Here is a 14,187-nt window from a genome sequence, read left to right as displayed (position 1 = left end):
TCAACTAAATATGTGTGATGCCGCGGTAAAACAAATGAGCGGCTACAATATAAGGCCAAGGGCTGTAATAAAAGATGAGGACAAATCGGAATTAACAACACCCGAACAGCAATTAGAGAGATGGCACGGTTTCTTTACCTCCTAAAGACCGAGGACGTAAGCTCCGACCGTCTTACTCCCCCTGTGCGCCGAAACCCACGCAGAGATATATCTAGGACACCAACCACCTGCGAAGAAATTAGGGCCCTTCTGGTCTCACTCAAAACGGCAAATCAGTTGCCCTATACCTGTTGAACTATTGCGGTATGGGGTATACCCCATAGCTCAAGCCATCACCCCAATAATCAGGGAGGCCTGGGATACAAACTCTGTTCCCATGGAATGGAAGAAATGGATCATGTTAACAATCCCAAAGAAGGGTGACCTCACCCAGTGTCAGAACCGGAGGGGGATTACAATGCTAAAAGCAATAAATAAAGTGATGGCAAGTCTTCTTCTGCAACGTATTTCGCCTGCACTTGACAGCAGTATGAGGAAGGAATAGGCTGGTCTTCAGCCAGGACGTTTTTGTGCCGACCTCATTAACTCCCTGCACATAATCATTGAACAGTTTGCCGACCTTAATACACACCTATACCTCATATTCATCAACTTCAGGTGGGCTTTTAACACAGTTAAGCGTAATTCAATGTGGAGCACGCTGTTGAATAGGGGCATCCCTGAAAGAATCCTGACACTTATTAGGGAGCTGTATAGGAATGCTGAAGTTTCAGTACGTTTCAATGGACAAGAGAGCCGACCTTTCGACAAAGGAGTGAAGCAGGGTTGCATCCTGTTACCGATGCTATTTTTAATGTTATTAGACTCCGTATTAGAAGCAACTAATGCTGAGGCATACTATGGTATACGCTGGGGCATTAACGACATCCTCGGAGACATCGACTACGCGTGAGTTACGACACCCACCTTATTGTCTCCACCAAAACCAGTTACGACACCCACCTTATTGTCTCCACCAAAACCAGTTACGACACCCACCTTATTATCTCCACCAAAACCACCGAGAACGTTAACCTATTGATTTAGGTCATAATTAACGCTGAATAACCAATAAATATATTTGTCTCATATAACCAATATCATTGTTAACACCAACTAATTAATAAGAAATTGTTTTGTAACTTTTATTGTATAATTCCAAGAAATCTAGCTTTTACTTTAATCATCATTTATTATATTGTAACTTAGTTTTCTTTAAGATTTAAAATGAAAATAAAAATTATTCTTTGTTCAGACTTCAAATTGCAAAGAGTTATTTTTTTTTTTAACCACGGAGGTCCCACCATCCTTATCTGGCGCAGTCGGCAGTTCAGTGGACAATCTCGTTGTCCCTTGGAGGAAACACGAAAACACACATCAAGCCAACAACGAGATAGTGGGTATCAACCCTTTATCCACTGGAACCTAGGAGGACACAACAAATCACAACATGACGAAATCAACAAGGAGAACGAGCATCACTAACTTCCTGATCGGGCTTATGTAAGTGTTTGTGTGTGTGTGGAAAAGAAAATAATAATAAAAAAAAAAAAAAAAAAAAAAAAAATAAATAAAAATGGAACTAAGATTATTTTAAGTAAATTAAGAAAAATATAATATCAAAAAAAAAACAGTGTCGAAGGTATATCGACAAAACAAAAAAAAAAAAAAAGAAAAAGAAGAATTTGTGTGGTCAGACCGAGAAGTGAAAGTCGATCCTTGTCATAGACCTTGAATGATCATCATTGGCTTATTCGACAGGAGTACAGAAGGAATATCTGTATAGTGGCACCCACTACTCAATAGTCCACAAATTTCTTCTATTAGATAGAAGAAGAGATAGACAAAATATAAGTTTTTTTTTCCCCTCTCTCTCGAATATATATAAGCGAACAAACTGTGAAATCAAGAAATATCGGTACTTATGCCCGACAAAAAGAATCAGAAACAGAAACTTCGATTTATCCCTTATAAATTGAGAAAATTTACTAGCCTAACCTCCATCGCCGGAAGAGACAGTGAATCCCTCGCAGAGGATCCGGACGAAGGTATTGACAAAAGTAACCAGACCCTCACAAATTCTAACAGTACTATTGACGGAGGTGATTTGACCACTTTTGAAGGTAGCTCGTGTTCCATTTTAGATCAAATGAATCAATCGACGCAACCAACTCAAGGCCCGGCAACCAATCAGGTCGAGATTTTCAACTCACTGAGAATCCCCGACGCGATTAAGGATTTGCCTAAATTCGACGGAAACCAAAAACTCCTGTACGAATTCCTCAATAACGTTGAGGAGATCCTATTATATATACGTGGCACGGACAACACTCCGTATGGCCAGATTTTACTAAGGGCCATACGAAACAAAATTGAGGGACAGGCCAATGAGGTCCTCAATATGTACGGAACTCCACTCATTTGGGATGACATAAAGAATAACCTCATACTTCACTACTCAGACAAACGGACTGAGACATCCCTAATAAGAGACTTACACAATGTCAGGCAGTAGTTCTGTCAAAACTAAATATAATTTCAAGATTCCTCCTCAGCCCGGAAGAACTCGAAAACATAGAAGTCAAATTAAAACAAAAAAATATTGAAGTCAGATCTATCGAAAATATTTATGAAATGCTAGGCATGCAAGCCTACTACAATGAAACAAATATCATTTTTAATATTCTTGTACCGAATGTCTCTGAAGAAGACTATTTTCTATACCACATAATTCCTTTACCAATAAACATAACTAAGTTAATAATAACAGAACCATATATATTGTTTAATGAAAATTCCACACACCATCACAAAACACTTTGCCCATCGATCGAAGGAACATATTATTGCGGTATACCGATCCGACAGGAAGAAACCAAATACTCGTTATGTATTGGAAACTTAATAAACAATAAAGAAGCAAATTGCCCAATTAGTGACGTTGGAAAAAGGGAATCGATCACACAATATCAAAACTCTCACAGTAAAAGACACAGCCCTTGTGCGTTTCCAGAACTGTGACGTCTCAATAAATGGTATAACATACCACGATGATACCGATGCATATTGGGATCAACTCCACATACCCCCGTTACCAAACAGCAACATTTCCGTAAACTCCACAATCGAAATACTTAGTCTTCAAAAACTCGAGGATTTCAACTTTCTAACCAACAACAGAATTAGCAACCTGGAAATAACCACTACAACAGTTCACTCAGTCACAACAACAACAACATTAGTATGCACAATAGTAGTCATTACCATACTCATCATTGTCATTAAACGAAAAAATACGTACAAACACCACTTTCCACCTCCACAGCCTATCACTCCGACCACAACATCTTCATTGTGGCCGTCGCTCTATCTTAAGGGGGGAGGAGTTACGACACCCACCTTATTGTCTCCACCAAAACCAGTTACGACACCCACCTTATTGTCTCCACCAAAACCAGTTACGACACCCACCTTATTATCTCCACCAAAACCACCGAGAACGTTAACCTATTGATTTAGGTCATAATTAACGCTGAATAACCAATAAATATATTTGTCTCATATAACCAATATCATTGTTAACACCAACTAATTAATAAGAAATTGTTTTGTAACTTTTATTGTATAATTCCAAGAAATCTAGCTTTTACTTTAATCATCATTTATTATATTGTAACTTAGTTTTCTTTAAGATTTAAAATGAAAATAAAAATTATTCTTTGTTCAGACTTCAAATTGCAAAGAGTTATTTTTTTTTTTAACCACGGAGGTCCCACCATCCTTATCTCGTGCGCATTGCTTCGAACACATAAAGGCGGCGAAACTGGAACGACTGAATGAAAATGCTGCCAAAGCAGGCTTGAGGATAAACATAGCAAAGACCAAATTGATGAGGAAAGGAACATCAGATCTGACACCGCTCACAATAAACGGTCATATCATTGCAGACGTCGACATTTTCTACTATCTTGGCAGCAAAATAACAAAGAACAGAGGCGGACATACGCGTATGTATCAACAAGGCTAGAAGCGTCTTGATTGGTTGGTCTGGAAAGAAACATAGGCTATATAATTGTTGGATATCGGAAGGGGGACGGACCCTCCCCCTTACTCGAAAAGTACTATCCAAAAAAAAAAATGTACCGATCGGAACAATATGGGACTCAAATTAAAGGTATTCGGGAGTAGAGTACGAATTTCATATTAAAAATTGGGTTCTAGTAACTGGGGGGCCGCCCCAACCCCAAAACCCTCTAAAAACGGTTTATTGGGCGATAATGACAATATGGGACTCAAATGAAAGGTATTCGGGAGCAGTAGATAGTAGATTTGTTGATATCTGAAGGGGGCGAACCTTCCCCCGTTACCCCAAAAACTCCACCCTTAATCAAAAGTGGACCGATAATGACAATATGGGTATAAAATAAAAGATATTGAAGAGTAGAATGCGAATATGGTATTCAAAATTGGGTCCAAGTACCCAGGAAGTCGCCCTAACCCCCGAACTCCTCCAAGCAGACCAATTGAACGTTCATATCAATATGGGGCTCAAATGAAAGGTTGCCTAGATTCATATCAATATGAGACTCAAATGAAAGGTTGCCCAGATTGACGTATAGCGGGTCACACCAATCTTCCGAAAACGCCCCAAATGTTCACATTAACCAATTATGACTATATTGGACTCGATTTGTTTGTATGATCCGTAGAATCAAAAACATCTGAACCGATTTTCTTAAAATGTTCACAGATTGTGTAGGTTGGTTTAAAAGGAAAAATAGGCTTTATAATTTTTTGATATCGAATGGGGGCGGACCCTCCCCCATACCCCAAAAACACCAGCCAAAATTAAAATTAAAAGTAGGCCGATAGGCTCTATATAGGTATCAAAGGAAAGGTATTGGAGACTAGAAAACGAATATTGTATTAAAATGTAGGCTCCAAGTACCCAGCGGGCCGCCCCAAGCCCAAAACTCCTCTAAACAGATATATTCAAAGTTCATGTCAAAATGGGACTCAAATGAGTATTAGGCGGTAGATTATAAATATGGCATATAAAATTAGGTTCAAGTAAGAGGAGGTCGCCCCATCTCAAAATACCCCCAAATGGTCATTTTAGCCTACCATGGCTATATGGGACTCAAATAAAAGATATTTGGGAGTTGATTACGAATATGACATCAAGATTTGCGTTCAGGCGCTTTTTCTCCTAAAAATACGTAAAATAGTTTCATAGACCCATTATGACAATATGGGACTCAAATGAATGATATTTGAGAGTAGAAAATGAATCTGATATCCAATTTTGGAGCCAAGTGTTTGGGGTTACGCCTTGAAGCAACCCCTAAACTAAATTTAATTTCTGACTAGGGCAATATGAAGCTCAAATCAACGGTAAAGAACGGATTTGATATCTATTTTCAGGGCAAAGTGCTGGTGGGTACCTCATCCTCCACACGGTTCACATTTACCGACCATGGCAATATGGGACTCAAATTTAAGGGATTAGGGAGTGAAGCTCAAATTTAATAACGATATTTGAGTCAAAATGTCGGAGGTGCCATCACTCCCCTAAAAAGCATTTCTCATTACCCAAATTTTCAAAAAAAAAAGATCTTGGAGATTGGTAATGCGATTCGTTCAAAATTTGTTAGCACTGTTACAGCCACCTAAAACAAAACATGGTTTCTATTGTTGGAGTCGGGTGCCTCGGGGACCACCCAAAATCCGGCAAATGGATATGTACACTAATCACGACAATATAGGGCTCAAACGATATTTGCTTGAGAGGAAACAACGAATTTGATAGCCAATTGATGAGCCATGTGTTTGGGGAACTGCCCCACCGGAAAACTCATCACAATAAAATAACGAGCTCTTGCCACGGTATCTCTTTTTAGGCATACAAAGGATAAAAGAAAAGAATTGCTATGTTATTGGATCAATATCAAGTTATGGTTCTTTTCGGACCATAACTGAACTGAATATTGGAGGCTATAGTAGAAGCCATTGTGTAAAATTTCAGCCAAATCTAGTAAGAATTGCGCACTTTAGGGGCTAAAGAAGTGAAATAGGGAGATCGGTTTATAGGGGAGCTGTATTAGGCTATAAACCGATTCATCCCATATTCGACACGTATGTTAAAGGTCATGAGAGCAGCCGTTGTACCAAATTTCAGCCAAATCGGATAATACTTGCGCCCTATAGAGGCTCAAGAAGTTAAGATCCCAGATCAGTTTATATGGCAGCTTTATCAGGTAATGGACCGATTTGAACTATTCTTAGCACAGTTGTTGAAAGTCATAACAAAATACGTCCTGCAATATTTCAACCAAATCGGATAGGAATTGCTCCCTGTAGAGGCTCAAGAAGTCAAGACCCCAGATCGGTTTATATGGCAGTTATATCAGGTTATGGACCGATTTGCGCCATACTTAGCACCGTTGTTGAAAGTTATAACAAAATACCTCATGCAAATTTTCAGCCAAATCGGATAATAATTGCGCCCTCTAGCAGCTCAAGAAGTCAAGACCCCAGATCGGTTTATATGGCAGCTATATCAGGTTATGGACCGATTTGAGCCATTTTTAATACAGTTATTGGAAGTCATAACAAAACACGTCCTGCAATATTTCAACCAAATCGGATAGGAATTGCTCCCTGTAGAGGGTCAAGAAGTCAAGACCCCAGATCGGTTTATATGGTAGCTATATCAGGTTATGGACCGATTTGAGCCATTTTTAATACAGTTATTGGAAGTCATAACAAAACACCTCATGCAAAATTTCAGCCAAATCGGATAATAATTGCGCCCTCTAGTGGCTGAAGAAGTCAAGACCCCAGATCGGTTTATATGGCAGCTATATCAAGTTATGGACCGAATTGAGCCATTCTTAATACAGTTATTGGAAGTCATAGCAAAACACGTTCTGCAATATTTCAGCCAAATCGGATAGGAATCGCTCCATGTAGAGGCTCAAAAAGTCAAGACCCCAGATCGGTTTATATGGTAGTTATATCAGGTTATGGACCGATTTGAGCCATTCTTAATATAGTTAGTGGAAGTCATAACAAAACACGTCCTGCAATATTTCAACCAAATCGGATAGTAATTGCTCCCTGTAGAGGCTCAAGAAGTCAAGACCCCAGATCGATTTATATGGTAGCTATATCAGGTTATGGACCGATTTGAGCCATTTTTTAAACAGTTATTGGAAGTCATAACAAAACACCTCATGCAAAATTTCAACCAAATCGGATAATAATTGCGCCCCCTAGTGCCTCAAGAAGTCAAGACCCCAGATCGGTTTATATGGCAGCTATATCAGGTTATGGACCGATTTGAACTATTCTAAGAACAGTTGTTGAAAGTTATAACAAAACACCTCATGCAGAATTTCAGCCAAATCGGATAAGAATTGTGCCCTCTAGCGGCTCAAGATGCCAGATCGGCTTATATGGCAGCTATATCAAAACGTGGACCGATATAGCCCATTTACAATCCCAACCGTCCTACACTAATACAAAGTATTTGTACAAAATTTCAAGCCTCTAGCTTTACTTCTTCGAAAGTTTGCGTGCTTTCGATAGGCAGCAGGACGGATGGACGGACAGACGGACGGAGGGACGAGCGGAGGAACGGTCGAACAGACGGACGGACATGGCTAATTGGACTTAAAATGTCATGACGATTAATAATATATATACGTTATGGGGTGTTAGACGAATATTTCGAGGAGTTATAAACAGAATGACGAAATTACTATACCCCATCCCCCATGATGTTCAAATTGATTGATTTTCGGGTAATTGATGCTCATTTTCGGGACAAAGACCCTGGGGTCCACCGCACCCTCAAACAGAATTTATTTACCGATCATGCCATTGTGGAGCTCATATAAAATGTATTTGAAAGTAGAACACAAAGCGTTTATTTACATTTAGAGCCAAGTGTCAGGGTGGCCACCCCTCCCCCGAAATACCACCTAAACCGGAAATGTTGGGTTGCCCAAAAAGTAATTGCGGATTTTTCATATAGTCGGCGTTGACAAATTTTTTCACAGCTTGTGACTCTGTAATTGCATTCTTTCTTGCTTTAGAAAAAAAGTGTGAAAAAAGTATATTTGATTAAAGTTCATTCTAAGTTGTATTAAAAATGCATTTACTTTCTTTTAAAAAATCCGCAATTACTTTTTGGGCAACCCAATATTTACCAATACGACAATATAGGACTCAAATGAAAGGTATTTGGGAGTGGAGTAGAAATTTATCCAGGAGCCGAGAAGGAATACACTTCTCTCACATCAATGAAGGCTTTCCGATTCAACTTTAATCTCAATGATAAGGAACTTTTTTTTATAGCCGAGTCCGAATGGCGTGCCGCAGTGCGACACCTCTTAGGGGAGAATTTTTTACATGACCATGCATGGCAAATGTTACCAGCATTAAGAGGGAATAACCACCACTTTAGATTTTGTCCAATGTTCTCGCCAGGATTCGAACGCAGGCGTTCAGCGTGATATGCGGACATAGGCTACAGTGCCAAGAATGCGATGTACACATTCAGGGCGAAGTGTCTCCACCCTAAAAAATATTAGAGAGTTGAAGAAGGAGCAACGGAGCGGGCCCGGTTCGGCTAGTGTTATATATATATATAATACCTCAGAATGTGGATCTTAGACTTTAACAGTTATAAGTACTGGTTTGCCTTGACACTCTAAGTCCATGACTGTCCGTCCATATATTGAAATAATGATAACATAGCGTTCGAATCAGTTAATCCAAACCTCTAGAAATCTTGCACCGATATTTCTTACTGATATAGGTCATAGGGCACTGCAAATTAATCAGATAGTATAAATGTATCTAAAACATAAACCGATGCCCTGATTTGTCTTTTTAAGTCCATAGGCACCTACAAGATTTCCAATATGATCCAGGTCTCTAAATAGAAATAACTCTCATAAGAAGCTATTACGCTGAACGCCTAGGTTCCAATCCCAGAGCATGTGCAGACCAATCATAGATTGGGAGCAATGATAACGGTTGGGTGATATGCCTTGTACATCTATTAAGGCAAAGCGAGTGATAATACCAGCACCCTATTTTCAACCTAACCTAACCAAAAGTCACTCTGTTCCTAAAGATATACCTCAAATTTCATTGCCACTCACATGACACTGACTACCATTTAAAAACTTGCAAGACGGCAACTCTACTCCATACTCCTTCACCCCTAGCCAAGGCAAAGTGCACTTGCCGATATTAAGAGAGAGAGAAAGAGAGAGAGAGAGAACTACAATAGAAAGTGAGACCAAGAGAAAGATATCGTCTTGGTTGTAATTATCATTGCTGGTAATCGCTTTTGCTCTTGCTGTTGTTGTTGTTGTTGTTATTTTCGTTGTACTATTTATGAAATCATAAAATTTGATGTTTCCTTCTGTCACTGTCAATTGCTGCGTCCGTCAATTGACAGTTACGATCAATTCACAATTATCACGGCGGCGCTTAACGAGCTGCTCCATAGCCCTGAGCTCATTTGATTGTTGGGAGGCTGGCTGGTGTGGCTTTTCCTGTCATTCCAGCATTTTTATTGTTTGCCGCTGTTGTTGCGTCGGTGGTGTTAATGATGATTTTGATGATCTTGGTAACGATTATGATGACGATTACACTGAGAGTATTGATGATTATCGGAATTGTTATGGTTGATATTTATTGACACTACTTTAGGGAGGCAAATGAAAAACAAGAAGCTCTACAATGAGATGCTGTATGAAAAGGAAAAGGAGGGTGAGGGAGAGTATTTACTGTATTATCTGACATTTGATGGGTTTGTTATTGTTTTTTGCCTGGTTGAGGGGGATTTTTTTTTCTTCTGTTTTTGCTGTATGGTGTGAAATAATGATTTTTATGGCTTAAACATTGCAGAGGTCTTGGACTTATCAGACTTTTTGAATGCTTCCAAAAAAAAAAAAAAAAAAAAAATAGCTGATAATTGTATCAGAGTTGGCTTTGAAGAAGACTTAAAATAAAAAACTTTGATTTTCCAGAAAAACTCTCTTGAAGATAGATGGCAAGGTTAAATCATCAGTATTTTGGGATGAGTTAACTCTTTAGTCGACAGAATGGACATTAGAATCGAAATCTACAATGAATTCAACGATAATTTGCCCAAGAAATCATGGCTGTGAAATCAAAATTGAGCTTTCTGTTTCTAACAACAAAGTTCGTCCCTAACTAAAGTATCTTCTACGCCCAGACGAAACGGCTGAGGGTAGGACATTTTTAAGGATCATGACAATATGGGGCTTAAATTAATAATATTCGAAAGTAGAGTACGAATATGATATTAACAAATAAAAAGGCGTTGGATACCCAACATCTCGAGTATATATGTAAACCACCTTCCGTCAAAATTCGGTGAAAAATGCATACCCATAGTCCCATACAAGTCATTGTTCAATTGTGTATAGCAAAATATTGGTCTCTTTAGTAGCTATGTCTAAAAATTAACCGATTTGAACCCTATATGACACGGATGTCGAAAAGCCTCACATAAGTCAATGTGACAAATTTCAAGAAAAAATCGGATTATAAATGCCCCTTTTAAGGGGCCAAGACTTTAAGTTGAGATATCGGTCTATATGGCAGCTGTATCCAAACCTGGACCGATTTAGGCAAAGAAAAATGTCAAAGAGGCTAACACAACTCTCAGTCCCAAATTTCGGCGAAATCGGACAACAAATTCGTCGTTTATGGTGGCAAAAACTTAAATCGAGAGATCTGTCTATATGGCAGCTAAATCCAAATCTGGACTGATCTGAGTCAAATTAAAGGAAAATGTCGAAGGACGTAACACAACTCAATGCCTTAAATTTCGGCGACATCGGACAATAAATGCGCCTTTGATAGGTCCAAAATCTTAAATCGAGATATCGGTCTATATGGCAGCTATATCCAAATCTAGACCGATCTGAGCCAAATTGAAGGAGGATATTGAAGGGACTAACACAACTCAAATGACTCACTGTTTCAAATTTCAGCAAAATCGGGTAATACATAAAGCTTTTATGGGCTTTAGACCCTTAATCGGCGGATCGGTCTATATGGCAGCTATATCCAAGTCTGGACCAATCTGAGAAAAATTGACGAAAGATGTCGAAGGGCCTAAGATAACTCACTGTACTAAATTTCAGCAAAATCGGATAATAAATGTGGCTTTTATTGACCTAAGACCCTTAATCGGCGGATCGGTCTATATGGCAGCTATATCCAAATCTGGACCGATCTGAGCCAAATTAAAGAAGAAGTTCGAAGCGCCTAACATTACTCACTGTCTCAAATTTCAACAAAATCGAATAATAAATGTGGCTTTTATGGGCCTAAGACCCTAAATCGGCGGTTCGGTCCATATCGGGTCTATATGCGATATAGCCCACCTTCGAACTTAAGCTGCTAAAACAGGATGCAGACTGATTTAGACCATACTTGGCACAGTTGTTGGAAGTCCATCTCTAACGACAAGTGCAAAATTTCAGCCAAATCGGATAAGAATTGCGTCCTCGAGAGTCTCAAGAAGTCAAGACCCAAGATCGGTTTATATGGCAGCTATATGAATACATGATCCGGCTTAGTCCATTTACCATCCCAACCGACCTACACTAATAAGAAGAATTTGTCCAAAATATCAAGCGCCTAGCTTTATTCCTTCGAAAGTCAGCGTGCGTTCGGCAGACAGGCGGACGGACGGGCAAACACACGGTCAACGTTAAATCGCGTTAGAATTTTACGACGATCCGAAATATATATATATATATATATATATATATATATATACGTTGTAGGGTCGATGTTTTGCAAACGGAATGACTTAATGAATATACATCCTTATCCTAAAGTGGTAGGTTTAAAAAGTAAATTTCGCAAAAAGAAAATCAAAGTCAGGAATTTTGTGCTCCTTACAAGATCACTGATTGTTTTCCATACCACTCCACTAGATGGGTTCATGTCTGATATTGTGTCCCCACCTAAATGCCGGTGTCTGTTAGCCATGAAAGCCCTGCATTGACATAGAAAATGCTTCAACGTCTCATCGTCTTCCCCGTATGCGCTACACATGCTACCACCTGACGCGACGATTTTGCATAAATGAGCTTATAGCCCTATGTGTCCCGTTATGATACCGAAAGCTATACTGACCTCCTTGTTACTTCCTTGCAGTAAAAGTACCGTCTTCTCACAATCTGGATCACCCCATAGGATTTTCGCCGTCCTATCGACTGTTTCGCTGTTCCACAGTGTTACATGCGCATTCTTCGCCCACGCTCTTAACTAGGACTGCGTCGACTAGAAAGGCTTCGGGTAAACCATCGGTATTGACTTCAATCCTCTGGCCTTCATTTCCAAATAATCTGCTCCTTTCATTCTCCTTTATTCTGCTATGGCCCAGCACCCAAACGTTAATCTACTTCTTACAGTCCAAGACTATTCGTGATATGGCCATCAGGGCAATAACAACCAAGGCGGTAGGTTTATCCATCGGTTCCTAAGCGTATGGTTTATCCAGTCTATAACGACCTGGTCCATCCGATACTAGTCTGGGGATTGGATCAGTGTTTCGGTCCGCACATTGTTAAAAGCTTCCTCGATGTCTATGTATACCGCCAATACTCGGATTCAGCCCTCATTTCAAGCCTTAGCCCCGAAATATGATCCAAGTCAGCCCATATTTGGGTATAACTAAAGATACGTAGTTATAACAAAATAGGATGATGATTACATTTAAGGTGGTGGTTATCCAAAGCTCGGCACGGCCAAACTTAATAAATTTGTACTTATACCTCCGCCATAGGAGGGGCGTATATTAATTTCGTCATTCCGGTTGTAATACATCGAAATATTGATCTGAGACCCAAAAAAGTATATACATTCTTGATCGTCTTGACATTTTTAGCCAATTTAGCCATGTCCGTCCGTCTGTCTGATGAGAGCACGCAAACTTTTGAAGGAGTATAACTAGGTGCTTGAAATTTTGAACAAATACTTCTTATTGGTGCAGGTCAGTTGGGATGGGAAATGGGCCAAATCGGTCCATGTTTTGGTATACCGATTTGGTATACCCCTACCAAAGGGTAGGGGGTATATTCATTTAGTCATTACGTTTGCAACACATCGAAATATCAATTTCCGACCCTGCAAAATATGCAAAGGGTTGCCCAAAAAGTAATTGCGGATTTTTTAAAAGAAAGTAAATGCATTTTTAATAAATCTTAGAATGAAGTTTAATCAAATATACTCTTTTTATACTTTTTTCCTAAAGCAAGCTAAAATTAACAGCTGATAACTGACAGAAGAAAGAATGCAATTACAGAGTCACAAGCTGTGTGGGCAAACCAATATATATTTCGGATCGTCGTAAAACTCTAAGACGATTTAACGATGTCCGTGTGTCTGTCCGTCTGTCTGTTGTAATCATTCTATAGCCTTAAAAAATTCAGATATTGAAATTAAATTTGACACAGATACGCCCCTTTGATGCAGGCTGGTTAAGTTCTTGAATGGGTCAAATCGGACCATATTTTGATATAGCTGCTATATAGACCGATCTACCGATTAAGGGTCTGAAGCCTATAAATTTATTACCCGATTTAGCTCAAATTTGAAGCTGTGAAAAGTTTTAGGCCTCAGGACATCTGACCCAAATATGGTTCAGATCGGACCATATTTGAATAAAGCTGTCATATAGATCGATCTCCCGAAAATGGGTCTGAAGCCCATAAAAGATTTATTTATTACCCGATTTTGCTGAAATTTGAAACAGCGAGTTACTTTAAGCCTCCCGACATCCGACCTAAATACGGTTAAGATCGGACTATATATGGATATAGCTGCCAAATAGACCGATCTCCCGATAATCGGTCTGAAGCCCATTAAAGCTTTATTTATCACCTGATTTCGCTGAAATTTGAAACATTCAGTTATTTTTAGCCTACCGGCATCAAACTCAAATATGGTTCAGATCGGACTATATTTAGATATAGCTGCCATATAGACGGATCCACCGATTAAGGGTCTGAAGCCCATAAAAGCTTTATTTATTACCCGATTTCGCTGAAATTGGAAACAGTGAGTAATTTTTAACCTACCGAC

At 39.2% G+C, this 14,187-nt stretch overlaps 2 protein-coding genes across 2 annotated transcripts in view; one reads left to right on the top strand and one right to left on the bottom strand.

Moving 5' to 3' along the window:
• The window catches only part of LOC106088715 (protein decapentaplegic), a 332,467-nt gene that overhangs the window by 118,721 nt on the left and 199,559 nt on the right, over nucleotides 1–14,187 (bottom strand). The window lies entirely within an intron of this gene.
• LOC131996010 (uncharacterized) lies at nucleotides 1,964–3,781 on the top strand. Its single transcript, XM_059365417.1, has 3 exons — nucleotides 1,964–2,431; nucleotides 2,957–3,474; nucleotides 3,511–3,781. The coding sequence occupies exons 1-3, from the start codon at nucleotides 1,964–1,966 to the stop codon at nucleotides 3,551–3,553; spliced, it is 1,029 nt and encodes a 342-aa protein (XP_059221400.1). The 3' UTR covers nucleotides 3,554–3,781.

Source organism: Stomoxys calcitrans, chromosome 3 (genome assembly GCF_963082655.1).
Source record: "Stomoxys calcitrans chromosome 3, idStoCalc2.1, whole genome shotgun sequence".
Lineage (NCBI taxonomy): Eukaryota > Metazoa > Arthropoda > Insecta > Diptera > Muscidae > Stomoxys > Stomoxys calcitrans.
Note: the sequence above shows the minus strand (reverse complement) of the source record. Positions and strands in the feature narration are given on the sequence as shown.

Coding starts and splice junctions, on each gene's coding strand:
- LOC131996010 (XM_059365417.1), top strand. CDS start 1,964: ATGCCCGACAAAAAGAATCAGAAACAGAAACTTCGATTTATCCCTTAT. Junction 2,432..2,956: donor TTGAGGGACAGGCCAATGAG/GTCCTCAATATG, acceptor TAAACAATAAAG/AAGCAAATTGCCCAATTAGT. Junction 3,475..3,510: donor AAACCAGTTACGACACCCAC/CTTATTGTCTCC, acceptor TACGACACCCAC/CTTATTATCTCCACCAAAAC.